We start from the raw sequence: 23,285 nt of genomic DNA, 5'->3' as shown, positions 1-23,285 counted from the left end.
ATTCAAATTCAATTATTTATTTGGGAATTAATTCATGTATTTTTTAAATATTGTTTTTATTGACTATTTTAAATTAGTTTTTTTTATAATTCCTTTTTTTAATTGTATAACTAGTTATTAATTAATGAAATGCTTTATTCCTCTTTCCGTGACTCTTGTGGTCCTCCATACAAATGAGTTGACAGTTATTGTAGTTTATTCAAATGTCAGTTTCTGTATATTTTTGTTAAAGTCATTTGCCGTGCAGCAAAGTGGACAGTTGGAAACATTATACTCATTATGCATTATATAGATACTCCGTGCATTATGACTTCTGATTTCCCTGTTTTTAAATATCTTTTTTGCCTGTAGGAAGTTTCTGGTCAAAACTGAAGCAAACATCCTGTAACATGACAATGACTAACTTCAGTGAGGTGTGCATGTGATTAGTCAATTGTTTACGACCTTTTCCCTGTTGGTTTCTTCCTGCCGCAGCGTCACCAGCATTATATAAACCCCTCACCTGCTGCAGAGTTTAGTCTCTTGAGGCACAAACCCACTGAAGACAGCCAAGATGGTAAGTGCTCCTTTCTTTTTCTGTATATGTCCAAATATCTACATGTCTGATTCACTGCTGCATTGTTTGTTTAATAATTAAGGTGACCTATTCTGCTGTCCTAGAAAGGAATTCCTTATCTCATTACTCCTTATCATAGTTGTAACATTAAACAAACTGAGGCTGACTTCACTCCCTTTGTCTAACTTTTATGGCTGTGTTGTCCGTTTTATATTTAATGTGATATAACACGTACATTTGTGAGAATGATCTTTCTGTCATGTTATTTGGCTTTTTCATCGCATTCGTCATCTTTAAACCATTATATGTATATTTAATATTTTAGAGACTGGATTCTATGTAACGGAGAAGCACAGTTTTAGGATTTTTCTCTAGAATTTTTACAGCATTTTTAACAGTGATTGAGCAGTTTTTGTAGAGATTTTGATGCCTTAAAATCAAGTCAATGAAAAGGTGATAAATAGCTTGAAAGCATTAAAATCTTCTTTGGTTTTTGGTGGATGTGCAAAATGTTTATTTTACTGAGCTTTTTGTCATCTACGGTTATTTGGTAAAGGCGTTTAGACCAAAACCAAAGCTGAACAGAAAAATCTATAATTTCTGTTTCTGTTTATCTAAGCTGTCTCAGGAAGTGTTTCATACTGGTTTATATGAAGTAACACGTTTCAAAGTGCTCAAAAAAGTTTCAGTAGTTAACTCAGACACGTCACTGTAAATCCACAGCTTTTGTAGATTCTTCTTACCCCTGAACCAGAGGTGAGGTTTCTGGGATGTTCCCCCACTGCTACTAAATAGTTAGGATAACTCTAATTCCCAAAGGGGCTTACCTCAACTTAATTATTATCCAACACCTAGCTCTGTGCAGTCAATCATAAACCAGTGCTGATCTGACACAGCGGGTGTAATGCATTTATAACCTGAGGTATCTGTGGGTGTGGTATACGTATATAGGGTCCAGGATGCTGAAGTTCATGTGTAACGATCAGAATTCCTAGTATATCGATAGAAAGGACAATAATGAATGAGTTTTATTGCTTTATTGATTACGAAAACCAGGTCACTGGCTTCTGATGAAATTTCTTGGTATGCCACAATGAGTTTTCAGCAGTGTAAACATTTGGAATCAATCGTAGGTGTATTATTATGTTTGGTTGTTGTCGTTTTTTCTCTATACTTATTATATAACCTGGGATACTCACATGCTGTTGTAAAGTGTGGCAGTGGTACCTGTTGACCCAGCAGAAGGTCCCAATGTGGGTGTCTCTTTATGACTTTACTGTCTCTATTTGACAATCTGATGTTGAGGAACAAATAAAGCGCCTTCCTGTTCCACTACTTTTACAGCCATGGGTACACTGTTCCACCCTGGTTGATTATCAACAGCAGAGATAAGAACAACTCATCATCATCATCAGTCCAGAGTTTCACTGCACACATAATCATCTTCTATTTAAATTCATTATATGCCATCACATATATGTCATTGCACACTATTGTCACCAAGAAAATAGACTGTTTTCTTATTAATGTGGAAAGATGAAAATGAGTCATATTGTCTCTTCCCATCGTTTGATTAAAAGTAAAAAGACAATTATCACCACACACAAAGGGTTAGGGTTAGGGTCAGGGTTAGGGTTATCACTGTCAACTTCTGAGTGTGATTTATAAGACTATAAAAAGTTAAGACTCATCCATCCTTTCAATTTGGTTCTCATATCCCTCTTTGTCCTTTTATAGAAAATCATAGACATGTCATTCAAAGAGGGCCAAGAGCTCAAGCTCCGCGTCAAGCCCAAGGATGGCTGCTGCACGTAAGTCTTCATCACATCATTCATCAGCTGCTCAAGCACTTTCAAGTTTACTTAAGAGGAAGTTGGTGTTGCATACTGTGAGATAAGTTAATGTTTCATCCACTTGTTCCCCTTTTTTTCTTTTTTTAACTGTACTCTTTCGGCCTCTGTCAACCTCAACTGTAGCTTCGCCATAAACATCGGTCACGATTCGGAGAACATCGCGCTGCACTTCAACCCACGTTTTGAGTCCGGCACCATAGTCTGCAACTCCCTGTCCGGGGGAAGCTGGGGTGACGAGCAATGTGACGGGAACCTCCCTTTCTCATGTGGGGAGGAATCCAAGGTGTGTTGGGAGAGCACGTGGGTGTTTGACGATTGTCAGTAATCTCTCACATGATTAAGTCACGAACATTAAGATACAAATCCAGTTTTTATACAAATACTTTATAGCTTTGGCTTTATAGTGAGACAAAATGCTAAAACATCATGGAACAGTAGTGCAACTGACTCATTAAGCTGTAAGTTAGACAGCAATATATAAAATCATAAGCTACTGATTCACCATACCAGATCAAGAAAGGCTGAATCAGCAAAACCCCTGAGTATACTGAATTGAGGCAGGGTGCGTTTTGCTGATTATCATTTCAACTTGTATGTGTTATTTGTTCTCCTAAAAGTCATATAGTCTCACTCCAAAGCCAGTTTGCTTTGCTTAACCCTCCTGTTGTCCTCAGGTCAAGGAAGGAAGGGAGGAAGGAAAGGAGTAAGGAGGGAGGGAGTAAGGAAGGAAGGAAGGAAGGAAGGAAAGGAGTAAGGAGGGAGGGAGTAAGGAAGGAAGGAAGGAAGGAAGGAAAGGAGTAAGGAGGGAGGGATTAAGGAAGGAAGGAAAGAAAAGAGTAAGGAGGAAGGAAAGAAGGAAGAAAGGAAAGGAGTAAGGAGGGAGGGAGGAAGGAAGGAAGGAAGGAAAGAAGGAAGGAATGAAAGGAGTAAGGAGGGAGGGGGAAAGGAAGGAAGGAAGGAAGGAAGGAAGGGAAGAAGGAAGGAATGAAAGGAGTAAGGAGGGAGGGAGAAAGGAAAGGAGGGAGGGAGGGAGGAAAAGAGGAAGGAAGGAAGGAAAGGAGTAAGGAGGGAGGAAGGGAGGAAAAGAGGAAGGAAGTAAGGAGAGAAGGAAGGGAGGAAAGAAAGGAGGAAGGAAGGAAGGAAGTGAGGAAAGAAGTATGGAAGGAGGGGAAGACTGAAGGAAAAATTAAAGAAAGAGCGAGGAAAGAAGGAACAGTCAAAAGAGACGGGGTCAACAGGAGGGTTAATTCAAGAGAAAATGAAAACACACCTAGTCATCACCTCAGTATTCCACAAATGTGGATAATAAAGACAACTGGCAAAAGATAATGAAGAAAAAGTGGCAAAAATAATAGTGTATCCTCATTTGCTTGTAAGGATTTGCATACTCAGTACATTTTTAAATGACATATATGTTATTTCAGAGTCAAAGTTGTCATCACTCTTTGAAATCAAGCTACATTTTTAACAATTTCATTCATTCGTTTAGGCAAAAAACATTCAAAGCGGCTTCCAAAAAAAGACCGTCATTTGGCTCAAGTTCAGATTTCATAATGTCTTTCACGATACTTAACTTATTCGTGGGACTGGCATCCGTGCTGTAAGACTGTTGGGGTCAACAGACACTGAGCTTTACAATCATGAAAGGGTTTATAGGCTCATAAAATGTTATACACTCTAAGAAAGATAGAGTGAACTCACCCAGACGTCACTGGAGTAGTAGCTCTGCACAGTGTGTGCTTAGTAGGCTACGTGTTCTCCTCTACTGGTGTCACTATAGTATGAAGTTAACTGAAACTTGTTAAATTGGTAAATTGTTTCTTATCTTCTCTCCCTTTTTGTCCTCCCTCAGTTTTACATTAACTACAACAATGAGCAGTTTTACATCAAGCTTCCTGATGGCTCCATGATGAACTTCCCCAACCGACTAGGGGACGTCAAGTACAAGTTCTTTGATGTCAGCGGTGATGCAAAGCTCCTCGGCCTCAAGATGAAGTAGACGTCCACCTCTGCTTGATGCTTGACCTGTCCACTTTTTTTTTTTTTTTTTTTTTGCTGAGGTAGTCTGTTTTACATTACTGAACCTAGGCCTGATTACCCATCTGTGCTCCACTAAAGCTTGTGAAATAAATAAATAAAAACATGGATTGCTGATGTTGTAGTGTGAGGGAATGGCCTAAAGAGGGAGCCAAAGCACATCTTATCTCATTGTGCTTTCCTTACATTTCACTGGGTTCAATAAATGCTGTGAAAAAAAAAGTATTTTCTTCTTTTTCTGTTACTATGCAATTATCTTATTCTCTGAGTCACGCACAGCGCACACTATACACCACAATCTATAATATGTGTCCAAGTCTTATTTCACTTGGTGATTGCTGTATGTTCATTTAACTCTGTGCAACATTAATGAGATGTTGCACAGAGTCTTTATGTGTCTTTATCAAGGGTTATCAGTCTTTATCAGTCTGTATTTGTGTGTGCAAATGTCTGTTTTTTATGTCTTAAAAAGTTATTTTAATTCGAATTTAGGTCACTTTTGTATTTGGCTCTAATTCTGGTACCAATCGGATTCGTGGCTATTTGACCTCAGAGCAGTCAGGATTATGGTGCATCTTCAATTCAGGTGTTCAGAGAGGAAAGGGACATTTTGGATTACATTGTTACCTGAAAAGTTGGTTGCAATTGCAAGGAAAACATAAAGTAATGAAAATAGTGCATATTTAACCATATGCGAAAAAGAGATAATCATTTAAGGGAATTAAAACTGGCATTAGTAAAGCAGTTGTAGTTGGACAATGTGTCTTTTTCACAGCAAGATAGCACATTTCATCTGATAAAGCCAACTGTGAGCCACTAAAGATGGCAGCAGGTGATGGCTTTATTAATGTAGCCTGAATTAGCAGCAGGTAGAGCAGGCTGTCCATGGATTGCGGGGTTAGCGATTAATGCACTTCTCTCCATATGTTGGAGTGTCCCAACATTGGTCCCGATGGTCAGGCCAGTCCTTTGCATGATGGCTTGCTGCCTTCTGTGTGTGTGTGTGTGTGTGTGTGTGTGTGTGTGTGTGTGTGTGTGTGTGTGTGTGTGTGTGTGTGTGTGTGTGTGTGTGTGTGTGAATGAATGAGAGGCAAATTGTAAAATGCTTTGGATTAAAGTGCTATTTTTTATCACATAGAAAAAAATGTAATGAACAAAAAGAAATAAATGAGGAGAGAAAAAAAGAAGAAGAGAGAACTGAGCTGTAAATCAGAATTATGTTTCAGAGTGGACTTGGCATCAAATGGACTGAGGATAGAGCAGATAATAGAGAATAAAAAAATAGGATAATGGAAAAGGAGGGACAATATACGACAGAGTTGAGATGAAGCACATTCTTGCAGAGACAATTTGCAGGAGGACTCAAAAGAGCTGTGGCCTGAGGCTGAGGAATGTGGCACAATGCAACCACATTCCCTGTAAGGAGATGAAATATTCTTTATGTATGTGTGGTGTGGTGTGTGTGTGGCAAATAGGAGCATATAGGGAAAATTGAAGCAGTTTTTTTCTCTCTATGTGATTCCTTTGTCTATCTATTAGAATGAAAATGGGACATTTGTACATGTGGCTGACACAATCTCTGTTACAATATTACAACTGGGAACTTCTAACAGTTACATTTTTGATTCAGGCTATTTCTTATTTGACAGCAATTGCAAACACATTTTCATTGTTGATCAGTAGCTTAAACATTATATTAAACACATATTTGATATGAATTAAATACTATTAGATACATACATACATGATATATTTGATATATCACAATGATATCATCAGTGTCAAGAAGGCAAAATTGGAGACTGTTAAACAGGCAGAACTTTTACATATGGGGATGAATGTGAAATTATATCAACAACACAAATCAAATACAATGTAATTGGTTTTATTGTCCTCTAACCAGAAGACCTGCAGTCAGACTTTCATGTTAGCAAACATTCACCTGCAGTGCTGAATTTCTCTGAATATACTTAAGACTCTGGTTATCCTGCTCTGAGCAGCAAAGATCTAACATCACACCACATACTGCACATTTGCAGAGTATACATATATCGTTTGCACTAAGTGCTACTTTAGATTACAAGTTTCTCACAAATATGACATTTATCAGTTTTGTAGAAAATTACATTACAATTACAATACATTTTCCAGGCAGATGAGTCAACGCCATTTTCTTATTCAAATGTTTCTGCTCAGTAATCATTTTTTAGTCCTCTACAGGTCATGCAGAGGCGTGCTTACAGCAGACGCAGGGTCAGCCCTGCTTGACCCAACAGACTGACCTTTCTGGGCTAAGTAGTCTTTATAGTTCCGGGTCAGAAGAGTGTAAAGAAATGGATTGATGCAGCTGTTCCCGTAGGTCAGACATGTGACGAAGAAATTCACGTAATTGTGGGCAGCAGGAGACAGAGCCTTAAGAGAGTCTGGAGAGAACATTTTGGCTAGCTGCCATCCCCAGAAAGGTAAGAAACAGGCCCAGTAAGCCATTACGATGCTAAAGATCATCGATACAACTTTTTGTTTAAGTCCTCTCCTCCGGACAGAACGGCTGCTACCTCCTAAACTAGCCTGTGCAGCCCAGTAGCGCCTGGCTAGCCCCACATAGAGTCCAACGATGACCAATCCAGGAGCTAAAACACTTGTTAGAAACAGCACAGTGATATAAGCCTTGAAGGCCTCAGGGGTCCAGGTAGGGAAGCAGATCCTCTTAACCAAACCAGCCGCTGTGGGTTTTCCCTCCCTGAGTCGGATCATCACCATCATGGGAAGGGTCAGCACAAAAGCTAACCCCCAGATAATCCCTGCACCTAGCTTTCGTTTTCGGGATGAGGTCCTGTGTGCCCTGAAGGGCCTGGCAACAGCGCGGTAACGCTCCAGACTCATAGCAACTAAAATGAAGACACTGGCGTGCATGGTGAGGAGGTCAAGACTAAGCAGGATGCGACAGCCTGCCTCGCCAAACAGCCAGTCATGGGCGAAGTAGGTGCAAACCACAAAGGGGATGGTGGAGAGGTAGAGCAGGTCAGCCAGAGCCAGATTAATGATGTATACGTACATTGAGCCTGTCCGACGCAGAGCGGCTGAGCGTGTAATCACGAGGGTGTACGTGTTTCCTGCAACACCAAAAGCGCACATAATCATTAGTGTGGCACCTAGGACAGATGTCACCCAGAGGCCCCCGCTGCTTCCACCACCACCACCACCACTCTCTTGGGGTGCTCCATCTCCAGCCCCTGGGCTCAAGACAAGTCCCAGCTGTGGACTGATGGTGGCATTAGGAGTACAGTTCATTGCAGGTTCAGGGATCAGAGGTCAGAGGTCAGGCTCCGATGTTTAAGAGCCAATTTAAACAAAGATCTTTGACGGTTTTCCTGCATTAAATTGATAGAAGTATTTCACAGTATGATCCAGATTTGATAGAAATCTGTAAATTATTCTAGCAAATTTTCCCCCCAAAAACAGAACGTGAGATGAGTTGAAAGAGCAGAAAAAACAGCAGCTTCTCTGATTAAAGAGATCCTTGTGGCTTGTAGTACTTATTCCTCAAATATATGGTCTTCCACATAGCCATGATCCCATAATTCTCCAAAATCGACACAGCGGAACAGCCTCCAGCAAAGATTTAAGCCATCAAGAAACCTCAGGTGTGAGAGATGTTCTCAGTTACAGAGTACAGGGATTCTTCTGTTGGGCTTTGGGCTGAAGTCGATCTGACATGGGTCATTTGGGAGCAGCGGGGTGTCACAGTGGGTCAGGACACTGCTTCTCAGTTTGACAAGCTGTGTTCAAAATCGCTAACTCCAACAGTGCCGAAGTGTACTTGAGAAACACTTCAGTTGCTGGTATCTCCGGAGAGTCTCACTGTGGGGATGAGACCTTTATAATGCCTCTTTAAATACATGACAGGGTCAAAATCCAGTCTTTCTTTCTCTATCAGCATGGCGTCTTGGGTAGATGTTGTAGGGTTGATTCGACTGCTGCTCTGTATCCAGTCAAAATTCATGTTGTCTTCTATTCTTCTACCTGGTTGTAGGTACTCACAGCATTGAGGTTAATCATCCATGTTGATGCTTCCCTGCAGGCACACATTTGCTTTGATGGCAAGTGGACCTTTAGTTTCTCATTGGATCTTTAGCACCCATTTGTCTCAGTTTTGATACAAGACTGTTGTGTCTGTTCCTGGTCACAGTCCTTTTCCCTCCTCTTCTCTTCTCTCCTCTCCACTGTCCTCCCTCTTTCTCACCAGGGTGAAAAACTAGCATGGGCCTATAGATTTATGAGGTATTCCTCTCGGCCTCAACCTGCTATCTCTAAGCACCAAGGTGTAGTTTTAGACACCCAGAAATCGCTGGCAAGGGCACGTTTGCAGTCACACAGACATAGACATGTATAATAACCAAACTTACCATATATATGCACAAGTAATTGCGTGATTATTGCTGGAAAAAGGTATTTATTCATTTCTGCATATAACATCTTTGTTTTTCAGCAGTCATTTAAATCTTCAGGAACCAAAGCAAAAATGGAATCACCTGCTTTCTGCATTAATTATAAGATGTATTTAAGAATCAGTTTGTTTAATGTTACATTTTTCTCTCAAGCTTCCAGTAAACTGTTCGTAGTTTTTGTTGATGGTTTAGTAATTCTGATGTTATGTTATTAAAGTCATGACATTTGTTTTTAGATATGTACTTGACTGACTCAGGATGAAACCTTTTTTTATGTTTGAATAGGGTGATAATATAAGCAGTAATACACACACACACACACACACACACACACACACACACACACACACACACACGTACAGAGAATCTTTAACAACATTCAGAATAAAATATTTTTATTTGTGATCACCATTTCATGTGCTATGTCAGTCAACCACGGACAATTATAGAAATGCCTTTAAAAATAATGCGATACCAAACCAAACCAAAATGTGAGTACCTCTTTAACCACAAAAAAGAGAAAAAGAAAATAAAGAAAGAAAAAAAAATCTTAAAAATGGCACCAAAAAGTATAAATTTGTTGAGTAATTTCTATAAAAAATGAGTAAAACTAACTTTTTATTGGTATTATTGTTCATTTTAACAGACTTGCTATATGTACTGTGTTTTTGTTCCACAAGGAGGCGCTGTTACACCATGTAATGGCTTGCAGTGTGTCCACATTTTATGTCCCAATGCATTTATACACCTCTATTGTCTTTCAAGAATGGCTTTGACAGAGGGGATCACACAAAAATTAAACACATAATTATAAATGACATAACTGTACAGGTAGTGTGTCTGAAGATATACCTTGGGTATGAAAAGTAAATGAAACCCCCCTTTTTAACTTTTATCTGTATCTCGACTGCCCGTTCGACTCTCTGCACCCCATTAATATTAACCAGTCTTCATGTCATAGTTGAATATAAAATACTTGATACAAGAAGACTTAGGCACTTCTCTCTTCACAATTAACTTTTCTAAAATCTTGTATTGAATATGTAATAATTATAGAAATTCCACATGTAAAGCCATTATCACACAGGAAGCACCATGTTTCTACATTTCCAGAGTTAGCTTGCATGGATTAGATGTCACCAATTAAAATTATAACATGATAATTAAAACAAAAACAAAAAAAACAATATCTTACTGATTATCATTGTCACATTTAATTGATTTTTTTCCCCAAATACAATTTTTGTTGCCTTGGTGCCCTTTTCTTTGCCTGTGCTATTGGGTTTTTTTGCATTTTATTTGCCTGTATTCATAGCATTCAATACCAGACAGCACATTCCAGTCCCTATTTTGGATATTTAACACAAAAAAAAGCTCCATTCTGACCATTTTTAGTGATGAAATGGGTCAAATTGCATCCCTTTGCCTGCATCTTCACAAACAGAAGTAGGCAGTGATAGAGCTGATGGGGTCCGGTGTCAGATTGGAGAAGGTCTGAGAGGAGATGAGATCATTCCACGGGTCGCTGGTCCATCAATGTCTGTGCTTGAACAAGGCTTCCACTTGAAAACACATGAAAGTCCAAAGTTAGAGGCTCTTTTATCCATGCAGATGAATGTTTTTTGTTTGACTACATCAATGCCACTTTGGGGTTTCATTAATTTCCCCCTAAGCTTTTTCTCTTTATAAAGATGTGTGGATTTTCATGAAATTACAGAAGAAAGATATCTGCAATAGTGCAATGCTCTCTTTCTCTAAAAGTGAAATGATAAAATATTTAAGGACGACAATGTGGGTCAGTCAGTTGATCTTTCAGCCACTTTGTTCCAAGTTTCAACAACTATTAAATATATATTACCATAAAGCTTTAAACAGACATTTATCTTCAGAGAATCCTACTGACTTTGATGTTACCCTGGGTTTTCTTCTTGTGCTACCAGGCAGTTGACATTTTGGCATCAGAGTGATATCTTGACAACTATTTGCAGAACTGACATTTAATTTAATACAGGCATTCACGTGCCCCTCATAAATTGTAACGACTCTTAATGCCCTGACTTTACCTGGTGGTAAAAATGTTTAGTTTATAACCAAATTCCTGCAAAATTAATGACATTCCCATCGGCCTTAAATGTACTTTGTACTCTAAGGTAATCAGCATGTCACTAAGTATATAATATATATCTGTAACCTGGCAACCACTACCATTTTACATGTATCTAATCACAACTGTTAACAAACTATGGACCTCCATTTTTATCCACATAACAATTGGGTTTTCTTTACACAGACTAGTACGACCTCACAGAGAACCCTGTGTGGTTGGAGACTTTTAGTCATCAAAGATTACATCTAAAAGTACCTGTGACTCACAACAATGGAATTTAGTACAGAAATAAAAAAAATGAATTGTGAGCCTGTTGGCTTTATGCAAAAAAAAACTCTTCCTGCAGAGGTGTAAGTCACTGGAGCAGCTTGTGGGTCAGAAATGTATAGTTTGGTTCGTACATGGAAATAGTGCAAAGTAGCCTAAATGTATGCAACTCATGAGAGATGCTAAACAAGAGCATACAAATGCTTTAATTAATAAAAGCTTGTCAATACACCTACTTAAGTTTCTTTTTGTATTTTATTTGTAGGATAAGTGTTAATCTGTTTATGTGGCCTATATCATGCTACTTGAAGCTTTAAAAAATAACAACAGCCACTTCCAAAAAAAAGTAATCAGCACTAATGGCTAATACATATTTAAGAAAGTTCTGAATTCTTACTTGTATACTCCTGAGGGGACATCGGCGCACTTATGACATTATTGAAGTGTTTCAGCCATTCCTGCTGGTCGCTCTCTGCCTCGCAAGTGAACAGGAAGCAACGCTCAGGCGTTACTATGGTGATACCATATTGCCAGGCGCCGTTGCAATGGGTGCCAGCTGGCAAGCCCGGGGAGGCACTGTAACCGTTGTCCTTGTTCCCCAAGAACACTTCACCTTTAGCGAAGGCGTCCTTCATAACAGAGAGAAAATGAAACAGAGATTATAGAGCGTAGAGTGTGTTATGACATTCAGTGTTACTGCTGTATGTTAACATGATGAATTCCTACACATTTATTATATATGATGGCTAAATCAATTATTTTACTGTTCCAAATATCTGCTAGAGGGTGAATGGATTGCCCAACTGAATTATATTATGATTATAATATATGATGTATGAAGTGGTTTATTCTACTAATTTATCCATCAACAGAGGACACCAATGATACCATTTTCATTAGAGAAGAAAATGAAGTTCCCCTCTATTATTCCAAACAGCTGTGGTGAGCTAAGAAATTGGATGTATCCGTGAGATCCACAACTAATACTAAACTTCTTGTGAGCTTGTAAGCAAATCAGATGTATTTATCATGCCCCATTCTGGTCATTTATATAAGGGCGTCTCATTGTTGAAATTACAGTGCATGGAAAGTTCAGCTCCCTATAACAGTGGTTACCAAAGTGGGTGCTCCATTTTTAAGAGTATGTTTTGATGTACATATTAAATATTCAGATATTGAATAAAAAAAAAAATGGAAGTAAAGAAATAATAGTCAGTGCATGATGTCACACATTTTGGTTTATCATTTAAAATCTAAAATGCAAGCCAATTTAACTTACTTTACTCGCCAATTGAATGCCATAATAATAATAACACATTATTTCAAATATTTTTAATCTGCAAATCTGCACAGGAGCATTGTGTTAAACAGCCATATTCCTAAAGTTATTATCTTATAAAAGGTATTTATGGTGTCATTGATGGTGGAGAAGGGTGTATAAGTATGTGTTGCTGATGTGGGTTAGCACTAGGTGGCGCCATGACAAAAAAAATCACTGTGAAGGGGTGACATAGTGTAACAAAATTCGGGAGCCACTGCCTTATAAATTTCCAAAAATGCACTTGTAGTGACTATGCCCTAAACTTTAGCCACTATTGGCTGCTAACGGCTCTGATTGTTTTTTCGACATGTACTCAATAAAGGAAGGATATTCAGTTTTTTTCCAGTTGATGAAATGATGTATTCATTTTCTTACCAAATGTCATAGTGCGCATTGTCTGCACCTTTCATAATCCTTTTACATAACTCCTGAGCACAGTCAACAAACTTTTTTGCCCCTGACCATCAGCGCACCTGCGATGAAAGGCATGACTTTAAATAAACCTGTGTCCAGTTGGCCTTTACCTTGTCCCCCCTAGTGTTTGGGAGGAACATTACCATTTCACCAAATCAAATACATGGCTCTTTTACTTCAGTATTTCCTTGTGTACACTCTTTCTTTCCCCCCAGTCTCCCTTTACAGAAGATGTCAGAATTTTTTAGGGCCAAAAGCAGACCGGTATTCATCAATATGCCTCGCTCAAAGACACTTATTTCAGTTACTTTCAAACATGGATCCTACATGCCTGTCAAAGCACAAAGCTGCTGTAACTTCAAGGTGCCACTAGTGTCTAACATTAAATAAATTTCACTGTCTGTCGTCAGAAAACGTGAACAAATTACACTTATGTACACAAAGCGCCATTGTAGTCTAACATGCATAATTCACTCATTGTCCAAGTGATCACATTTCTTTGAGCATCCTCCCCACATATCCCCCAGTCCACACATTTAACTTCACTACACTTCCTCTTGCTCCTTTCATCTACCCGTTTTTCTTGATGAACACTCTCGGGAGAAGTCGGACACTTCAGTCATTTACACCTTATAATTATTGCACCTCTCCTCTGAGCTATTACATCAGCGACAATGGTTGCCTTGGCTATCTGATGTGTATTTAGCCAAGTGTTGGGAAATCTGAGCCGCCCCCACTCTCTCAGTTTCTGTGATAACCATTGCTATAAAAACTCCACTCTAATCCTTCAATGGCTCTTATGAATCTTACTTTCATGATGTCACTACCTTTCAAGTGCTGATATAATTTACATTTAGGTAAAGTTTGCACATAGTGTCCAGTGTAGCTTACGAGATACAGCTACTGATGTCATATGTGTGATTATGTTAAGTTGGGAAAGAAAGCACATTATATATCACCCTCTCCCTTGTCATTACATCATATCCCCAACATCTACTTTATCTAATTTGATGAAAAAAACCCTCTTACCACTCTCCATGGCATTCATTTATATATTTTTACAGCAGAATAATACCATCAAGGCACAGTTGCACTCCACACTTGGTATTTTGTGATCAAGAAACTGAACCACAGTCACCTTCCATGAGTGCAGGTGTGTTTGGGAGTGTGTGTATTGCTATCATACCAGGGGATCTTTGAAGTACATGAGTCGCCTGTGGTCCAGAGTGAACCAGCGTTTCTTGAAGCCCTCTGTTTGCTGAAAAAAGGAACAAAGACACAGTCAGATGTGAGGAGGAGTGGGGACAGAGAAAGGCAGTAAAAGAGAGGAGAACTCTGTCATGGCAGCAGCATTGTACTCGCACTTAACTCAAAAAGATAAAAAAGTGATCCACACGGCTCTTATTTTGATTGTATTGTATTAAAAGTTCACACACCTGAGTTTTTTATTTCATTTCAATTCATCATAAGTGTATAAAACCCCATCTCAAGTTCCCTGAGCCCTAAGTGATGTGTTCAAATGGCTTGTTTTGTTCAGCAAACAGTCTTAAACCCAAATATATTTAATTTAGAATGATATAAAACAGAAATAAAAAAACAAAAATAAACAAATTATCCCATTTAAGAAGATGGAAACAGTCAATCAGTGGCATTTTTTGTGAGAAAAAGAAGGATTTTTGTTTACCCAGCAAGACTAAAATTCTGACAATGGATAGAAACATTGAAGATCTGGTTTCATTTTTAAAATAAATACTGAGTGTATTTTATTTACCAAAAGTTGCTCAGATTTCTCTAAACCCATCTTTCTTATAGCCCGCATCCTCCTCCTCCAGCAGGCTGTTTTGGAAACTATTTACATAAAATCTGCATTCCTGATGAGCACCTACTCCAATTGGCTGGAGGTGTGGCCCCCCACCTTCACCACTAACCAACTGGAATATGACCAGATGAATAATGCAGATTCCCTCATGCAGCATCTTTAACCCTGAAGTAACAGCTGCAGAAAAAAGATTGAAGATGAGAAACTTGGAGATCCTGCGGCGTACTGAGTCTCTTTAAGCAGACATTCAGCTGTAAAATGTGCAGAACAAAACCACGGACGGCAGATTGTCACAAAAAATTATAATTTCAGTCACTCCTGATGTCAATGTTCATCCTCTGGAAGGCTGTAAAGACTTTTTAGCTGCTTAACAACCAGCAACAATCTAACAATAACAGTTTTTTTCATTTTAACAACCAGCAACAGCACACTTTGGGACTGATTTACTAAGATCCCAAATAAATGGTACTTAATTGTCTGCGCAGTGCAAAAAATTGCGCGTTTTAGTTAGCATGAATTTTGCGGGTGATCTACTAAGAATAACTTTGTGAATGAAAACAGGTGCAACAGGGTGGAGACATCACCTTAACAACCAGCAACAGCACACTTCTAGTTTCCAGCTTTGCTCGTCATCTGGCTAAAATGCAAACTCTTGACTACACAAGTAAAAGCATTGGTGGGCTCATGCTAAAGCTAGCTAGCATATTTAATTTAACTTTCTGGTGTGATACAGTAGGTTGTAGTGACTCAACGGTGTTCACTCCTGAGCCGAAATGTCAAAAAACGTTAAAAAAGAGGTAGAACTGAGTAATTTTAGCATATGATATTCCACCAACAGTCACGCTAATTAATCTCAAAGCTCATTGTTCTCTTTTCCACCATACCAGCCCTTTTATTTGTGTCTTTCTTGACTGACTAAAACTGTCTTTACAGTCTAAATCAACCACTTCTTTGAAATAGTGCTTCCCTATTCATGAATCAGTAATGTAGTGTTCTCTTGTAACTGTTAAATGACCATAGTGCATTACACTTGATCTTAGGCTTTAAGAGCTCCTAAGGGAACATCAGCACTCTACCTTCATTTGTTTGGGTTTTTCATCAGTGCTTCATGCTGTCGACTAGTTTTCCTCCTGACAATCCAGTCTGAATGTTTATTGCAGCACCTTCATAAACACTCTGATACTGAATTTGAAAAGACTTGTTGTCTCGGTTGAGTTTACATCAGCGCCGCTGTTCCCACGCTGAAAGCAGCTATCGGAGAGCATAAAGCGCAGCACCTTTGGAGAGTTTCCTGAAGTGCACAAACAGCTTGAGCTCTTTTTTTTGTAGAGTGCCAAGCTTCAAATAATGAGGATGCTCAGGTCTCCGACTGCTGCCAAATTGGACCCATAAAAGTGTTTGATATTCTCGTTGAGCATGAGCCCGCACAAGTGACTGTTCCTCTTCTCATTTCGCCAGTGACTCCTTCCACAAATATGTCTCACATGCGTGTGAGGGAAATGAATTATGACATTCATTTACCAAATCAGCCCAACGCAGCAAGTTAGTGAGTCCTTTTATCTCTCAGCCTGACAGTCGGAGATTAAACTGAGAGTCTGCGTGTCTGAATACAGAACCAGTTGTGTCGCTAAGGATCAGGTTGCTTGGAGATGCATGTGTAGACTCTTCAGCATGAAAACTATATCAAAGCACCTGCATGTGTGCACGTATGCAAATATAAATGTATCAGTGCAACTGTGCATGACTGCATGTATACTATACACACATTTCTCTTCATGTATTTGCTTAATCCCGACATATGTCTGTGTGTTGTGTATTTGTGAGTTTTACACTTAAGGATTAAGTCACTCCTCAGCTGGATGCCTTTCGTTCCCTCTCAGACAGACTGACAGACAGATGGACGGTGATGCAGGCAGGTAGGAACTTTCAGCTGTCAGTCAGCCTGTCGGGGAGCAGCGGAAAGCAGCCGCACTGACAGCTGGGCTAGTTAGCCTCTAAGCCCAACTCCCATTCAATTAAAGCAGGGAGAAGAGGAGGAGATTTGAGACTGTGTCCAACTTGACAGATAGAAATGTACTTTGAAACTGAACTCAGATCCAAACCTGGTTTAAATGGTTCTCTGTCATGTTTAAGCCAGTCTAGTGAGTCTGAGGCTTTTTCTTTTCTTTTTTTTAAAAACATATTTTATCTTTTAATGGGAGAGCAGATTGAAATGTTATGATGTCCATTGTGGAAAAGTGACTGGTATTATACAGGGACCTCACATTTACTGTACTGGTCAAATAAAGATTTAAATTGCGTGTGTGTGTGTGTGTGTGTTAACTTGCCCTGGGTCCTGTCTTTTCCATGTATCCCTCCTTTAGAAAGTTCCGGGTAAGTTTGGGTACCAGCTGAAAGCAACAAGCAAAAGCAAAACAGAGGAATAAAAAACAAATTAATAAAATAATAAAAATCATGAGGATGAAAAAATGCTACCTATAAATGTAGCAGGTATAAAATGTACAGTATTGGAGTTATCTTACTAGCACAGACATAAACATGGCAATATCATTTTAATCTCAACAACCATTGACCGCAAATCTAATATCTGTGTGTGTGTGTGTGTGTGTGTGTGTGTGTGTGTTTAGGTAAGTGTTTTTATGCGTTTGAGTGTGCATGTGCGTGCTCACCTCAGCATCTGTCGCTCCAGGGAAGGCCACCTTCAGATAGTGGAGCTGAACTGCCCGGATTGAATTAAACCAGTCTACAATCTCCTAAGAGAGCGAGAGAGAGAGAGAGAAAGTAAGTAAGTAAGTCTTCCATTAAGCTGTCAGCATACTCCCTGTGGAAACCTGTCTGCTATCACCTTCACAGGTGTGTGTGCGCTGAGTTTTTGCGGGTGTTTGCAGACCTTAATCTATCAGTTAGAACGAGAAAACCACAACACAGAGGTCTGTGTGACGACTGAGAATAACACAACTTTGATTTATCTCATAGTGGATAATTGCTGTCATCCCAATTAACAAATTACCACTGCTATATTTTATTGTAAAAGGTTTAACCCTCCTGTTGTCCTCGAGTCAAGGAAGGAAGGGAGGAAGGATGAAGGAAGGGAGGGAGGAAGGAAGGAAAGAAAGGAGGAAGGAAGAGGGAAGGAAAGGAGGGATGAAGGAAGGAAGGGAGGAAGAAGGAAGGAAAGGAGGGAGGGAGGAAAAATGAAGGAAGGAAGGAAGAAGGAAGGAAAGGAAGGAGGGAGGGAGGAAGGAAGGGAGGAAGGAAGAAGGAAGGAGGAAAGGAGGAAAGGAGGGAAGGAAGGACAGAGGAAAGAAGAAAGAAAGGAAGGTAGGAGGGAGGGAAGAAAGAAGGAAAAGAGGAAGGGAGGAAGGAAGGAAAGAAGGACAGAGGAAAGAAGGAAGGGAGAAAGGAAAGGAAGGAAGGAAGAAAGGTAGGAAAGAGAGAGGAAGGAAAGAAAGAGAGAAGGAGGGAGGGAGGAAGGACAGACGGAAGGAAGGAAGGGAGGAAAGAAGGAACAGTCAAAACAGACAAGGTCAATTTGACCCGAGAGGACGACACAAAGGTTAAAAAGTTTCCTCCAAACAATTATTCTTTGCATTTATGATTGTGCTGATGTTAGTGTTGACAAGGAAAACTTTATTATCCTCATTATCCTTGACAAAAAAAACAAGGTCCGTCTGTAACTTGAAACTACATTTTGTGGCATTTTTTTGGCAGATGGAGTTTGCTCAGTTGTCATGGAGATGTTTTAATTGTTACCCCATGAACACATTGGGAATTTCAGTAACAGATGTTTTTATAAGGGGTTATATACAATTTAACAAGATATAGTGGGAAGCTTGAAAGTTGGACCATGTGTTGAGACCTTTTTTTGTCAAGCAAGCTGTTTTCAATGTCAAGAATTAACCTCTCCATTAAAAATCTGAAGTTTCAAGTTTCCTATATCCGCCCGCCACACATAACTTCTTGAAGTATTCCATATATTTCAATGCGTCTTCATTAATGACGCAGAATGACGGATGTGGTGCTTGAATGTCATCAACTAATGGATTCCATCAGTCACAACAATTGACACAGATGGTCTGTAAAGGTTTGGAGACTCGCCCACAACAACACAATCCAGGTGGTTTCAGATGATGTCTGTCCCTTAATGTGACACAAGACAAAATGTGATTCAATCCATGGTGAATGGCACCTTAATTGTAATGAACCCTCCTGTTGTCCTTGAGGAAGGAAGGGAGGAAGGAAGAAGGAAGGAAGGGGGGAGGAAGGGAGGGAGGAAGGAAGGAAGGGAGGACGAAGGAAGGAAGGAAGGGAGGGAGGAAGGAAGAAATGAAGGTAGGAAAGGAGGAAAGTAAAGAAGGAAGGGAGGGAGGGAGAGAGAAGGAAGGAAAGGAGGGAGGAAGGAAGGAGGGAAGGAAAGACTGAAGGAAGGAAGGTAGGAAAGGAGGAAAGGAAAGAAGGAAGGGAGGAAAGGAAAGAAGGAAGGGAGGGAGGGAGAAGGAAGGAAAGGAGGGAGGGAGGAAGGAGGGAAGGAAGGAATGAAGGAAGGAAGGTAGGAAAGGAGGAAAGGAAGGAAGGAAAGAAGGAACAGTCAAAACAGACAGGGTCAATTTGACCCGGGAGGACGACACAAAGGTTAAAATGACTTTTATCAAACTGAATATTTACTGAAAGGCTATAATTCTTGTCCAACCAGCCTTAAATAAAGTCCTACACTGCATCACCGTTAATAGCAAAGTGATCCTTATTTCTTATACATGTTTGAGGTTTTCTTATACAGATGTCACAGACCTTGCCGCTGTCGTGGTACACAAAGAGGTTGCGGGTGCTGTAATCTTTGAGGTAGGTAATCTGGAGGCCGTTGGGGTTTCCTATCTTCTCTGGTTGGAAGGTTGCGTTCATGGTGTCCACCTTGAGCACTGCTTTAGGCTCCTTAGCCTGCAGGAGAAGAGCAGTAGAGCTGGGATTAACAACATGGAGCCCACTTAACGATGTACACTCTTGATCCAACATCTCCTGCAGATTACTGTAAATATTGCAATTTAAGGTTGGAAAAATGTCATATTTATGCTGTTTTTACTTCAAATACAATACATTCACTTTGTTTTCAGTATAGGGATCAAATGATTCAAATGAAGCAATATATATTAATGATATTCTCTAGCATACTTCTTAATTGTCATCAATTCAAAATCAAATGTATGAACTTGTTGTATTTTGGTGATAAAATCAATGTGATGAAATAATGTTAAGTATATTTATGAAACTATTTAAGAGGGAGGAGGATTTCCAGGAACCCAAATGGAACATTACAGTTAAATTAAAGTAAAATAATATAAATAATTCAATGGACTGGGATCAATTCATGAATATATTCCGGACTGCATTGTTTCGGATGGCCATCATAATAATAAACCTGTTAATAAACTCAATTTTTTACTGCTGCAGGACTATAAAGAACATGTCATAGAGTGTGTTTGGTACATGTTGTCCTCGTTCTAACCATGGAAATAATATCTTGAACTTTAATCTTGATCTGCATCACTTATAATAAAACAGGTCTAAGACTGACAAATCCCAGGAAACCTGTTTGTGGATGCTGCTCTTTAATCTGCCTCGCCTTGACTTTGACAGAAAACACAAACAGCTACTGTACACCTTTCTACAAGAACAGATTTGACAATATATTACATTTGATACTTTTCTGTCATTGTGAGTGTAGACTCTGCCAGTGTGATAAAACAGACTGTAAAAGTGAGACAAATAGGCTAAGGAACCGTGAGTTGGACTAAGTCAGACTGTTACTTGAACCTGAATATTTGAAACACCTCAAGGCTCTTCTGAGACTCAACCATCTCACCTGATTTATAAAATACTGCTTTCATTTTTGTCACCACTGTGACTGTGGGAGGATGTTTTTTTGTTTTATTGCACACTATAGCCGAGTCAGCGGGAGAGTACAAAGCAATAGTTAAAATATTTCACAGGGAGAACAGTGCTGGAGAAGGGGGGAAAACATACACAATAAAAAAAAAGATATTTGTATGCAAAGACGTGTGTGAAAACAAAGTGATGATACATATTTTAAAAAACAGAATGAAAGTCTTTTTTAATAGTCTTTTTAAAAGTATAACTCCCACTTCCCAGAGCTGGTTTACTGTGACAAACAAAGAGCTCCCAGTGCTTCCAGCTCTAATTAGTTTGGCTGGTGTAAAGCTTCGTGAATCAGCCACACTGACAGAGAAGACAGACTGCTGGTTAAGCTTGTCTGAACACGCTCAGATGCAGAGCAGGGAGCAGGTACAGAGACACTTGGTAGACTGTTACATGATTATAAAGCTAACGGTGTGTACATGTGTTAAGATACTGCAGCACTAAATGTGGGGGTGGGGGTTGTCCACAGTATGTTTTACGTCTTTTTAATTAAGATATTCATGTTGCATTTGCATGTATGTTTTGGGGTTACACATCAAACTAACTAGGATGCTGTTTAATTAGGTTGCTGGAGCCTTGCAGTCATGGTTATGTTTAGGTTGCATGTAGGTTAACCTTTGTTCCTCTTTCCCTCCTTCTCTCTTTCCTTCCTCCCTCCCTCCTTCTCTCTTTCCTTCCTTCCTCTCTCTTTCCTCCCTTCCTTCCTTCGTCCCTCCCTCCTTCTTTCCTTCCCTCCTTCTCTCTTTCCTCCCTTCTTTCCTTCCTACCTTCTTTCCCTCCCTCCTTTCCTTCCCTCCCTCTTTTCCTTCCTCCCTCCTTTCCTTCCTTCCTTCCTTCCTTCCTCCTTCCTCCCTCCATTCCTTCCTTCCTCCCTTCCTCATACCTTCCTTCCTCCCTCCTTTCCTTCCTTCCTTCCTTCCTCCTGTCCTTCCTCCCTCCTTTCCTTCCTTCCTCCCTTCCTTCTTTCCTCCCTCCCTCATACCTTCCTTCCTTCCTCCCTCCTTTCCTTCCTTCTTCCTTCCTCCCTCCTTTCCTTCCTTCCTTCCTTCCTTCCTTCCATCTTTCCTTCCTTTTTTCCTTTTCCCCCTTCCTTCTTCCCTCCTTTCCTCCTTCCTCTTCCCTTCCTCCCTTGACTCGAGGACAACAGGAGGGTTAAATGTGTAGCTGCACGTCACCAATAAAAGTCTCAATAAAAACTGCTGCTTACGTCAAACTTGGTGAAATACTTCAGTGTCCCCTCTCTCTCTGAGAGGACAAATCGCCTGTTGAGGAACTGCCCATTGTCCCGGCCCCTCTTCATCAATATGCCCTCTCTAAGGCCTGCGGGAAATCACCAAAGGTCAATCATTAGCATGTATGTGTTGTCATTTATGCATGCGTGTGTGTGTGTGCACTGCACTCACCTTCCTCATATGTAAAGAAGTTCCCAGGGTCGGAGAACTCTTTCCTTTCGTACTTTGCTCTTATCCATTGCTCCCTCAACACCCTGAACACACACAAGCAGAAGAAGCGTCAACACAGCGAGCTCATAAAAAGCTGGAAGCAGACTAATAGACGTCTTGTGTTCTGTGTGGTGGAGGATGAGAAAGAGGCTAATCTCAAAGTGCAGAGAGAGCGCTCATTCAGTAAAGCAGAAATCAAGACAGGAAAGAACACTAATTATTCTGCTCAAGTACGTTCATTGTTAATTATCCCTTCAATATGTATTAAGATATATATGAAATGATCTTCCTGGAATTTTTTTCCACAAAAAGAAAATATATTAAAATTCATAAATGTCATCTACTCCTTGTCCCTCATTATAAATTCCAGCATCTATGAATATGCAAATACGATTAATTTCAGACGTTTTCCTGCTAGACACAAGATGCCTCTACTTCAGTGTGAAGCCCATCCTCAGGTTTCTACATAACACCCTAAGTAACACAGTAAGATGGACATTGGATCAGGATTGGCCCGAAACTAGTTATGATGTCACAAATCATACTCAATCATACACAAATCATATAGGCCCATTCCTTAATCAGGTATCAGGTGAGCACAACCAGACTTCCTACTTTTCAGCAAATGAATGTGAAAACAGTCTTCTAGTGTCAAAACGCACATGCATCATTCAGCACAATGAAGCTAAAAACATCCAACTGTGGGAACTTCAGAACTATTGCAAATGTAAATAGCTTTCTGTACAATTTATAAGTGCATAAAATAACCCATTATAAACCCATTATAACTACATTGTTTGACCCCCCTGCTAAAAAATGACTCTTTCATACATTCCTGTGTTCTGGGCTGTTTTTAGAGCCAGGGCTTCAAAATTTTATTTTTCACCAGATAAAGTCATTAAGCTGTATTTTACCTATGGGAGAATTCCCCAGTCCTACTCATCATGTTTTATGAAGCACAATAGACCAATGAAAAATGTGGTTGCATCCAAAATGACCTGGATGTGTTGGTATGATTGTCAGACTTTGCATTTAGTATATGGAAAATAATTCATTTTTTTGTGTTTTTTTACACTTAAAAAAACAGGCG

The 23,285-nt window shown here is 39.7% G+C and overlaps 3 protein-coding genes across 4 annotated transcripts in view; 1 reads left to right on the top strand and 2 right to left on the bottom strand.

Moving 5' to 3' along the window:
• The first annotated feature begins 505 nt into the window (after positions 1-505).
• lgals2b (lectin, galactoside-binding, soluble, 2b) lies at positions 506-4,655 on the top strand. Its single transcript, XM_062435810.1, has 4 exons — positions 506-556; positions 2,294-2,367; positions 2,533-2,692; positions 4,262-4,655. Exons 1-4 carry the CDS (start codon positions 554-556, stop codon positions 4,406-4,408), a joined length of 384 nt encoding a protein of 127 aa, XP_062291794.1. The 5' UTR covers positions 506-553; the 3' UTR covers positions 4,409-4,655.
• Positions 4,656-6,660: 2,005 nt separating this feature from the next.
• uts2r4 (urotensin-2 receptor 4) lies at positions 6,661-7,737 on the bottom strand. Its single transcript, XM_062437393.1, has one exon. The coding sequence runs from the start codon at positions 7,735-7,737 to the stop codon at positions 6,661-6,663; it is 1,077 nt and encodes a 358-aa protein (XP_062293377.1).
• Positions 7,738-10,427: 2,690 nt separating this feature from the next.
• Positions 10,428-23,285, bottom strand: part of zgc:92360 (uncharacterized protein LOC436988 homolog) — a 32,146-nt gene continuing 19,288 nt past the window's right edge. For both annotated transcript variants that reach the window (XM_062436428.1, XM_062436434.1), the window contains exons 4-11: positions 22,157-22,239; positions 21,961-22,073; positions 19,611-19,757; positions 17,492-17,575; positions 17,150-17,212; positions 14,190-14,261; positions 11,666-11,897; positions 10,428-10,456 (exon numbers count right to left, since the gene is read on the bottom strand). In XM_062436428.1, the coding sequence (XP_062292412.1) occupies positions 10,428-10,456; positions 11,666-11,897; positions 14,190-14,261; positions 17,150-17,212; positions 17,492-17,575; positions 19,611-19,757; positions 21,961-22,073; positions 22,157-22,239 (823 nt within the window). The remainder of the gene's footprint in view (positions 10,457-11,665; positions 11,898-14,189; positions 14,262-17,149; positions 17,213-17,491; positions 17,576-19,610; positions 19,758-21,960; positions 22,074-22,156; positions 22,240-23,285) is intronic.

This window comes from Scomber scombrus, chromosome 2 (assembly GCF_963691925.1).
Source record: "Scomber scombrus chromosome 2, fScoSco1.1, whole genome shotgun sequence".
NCBI lineage: Eukaryota > Metazoa > Chordata > Actinopteri > Scombriformes > Scombridae > Scomber > Scomber scombrus.
The sequence above is the reverse complement of the archived record's forward strand: the minus strand, read 5'-3'. Positions and strand labels throughout refer to the sequence as shown.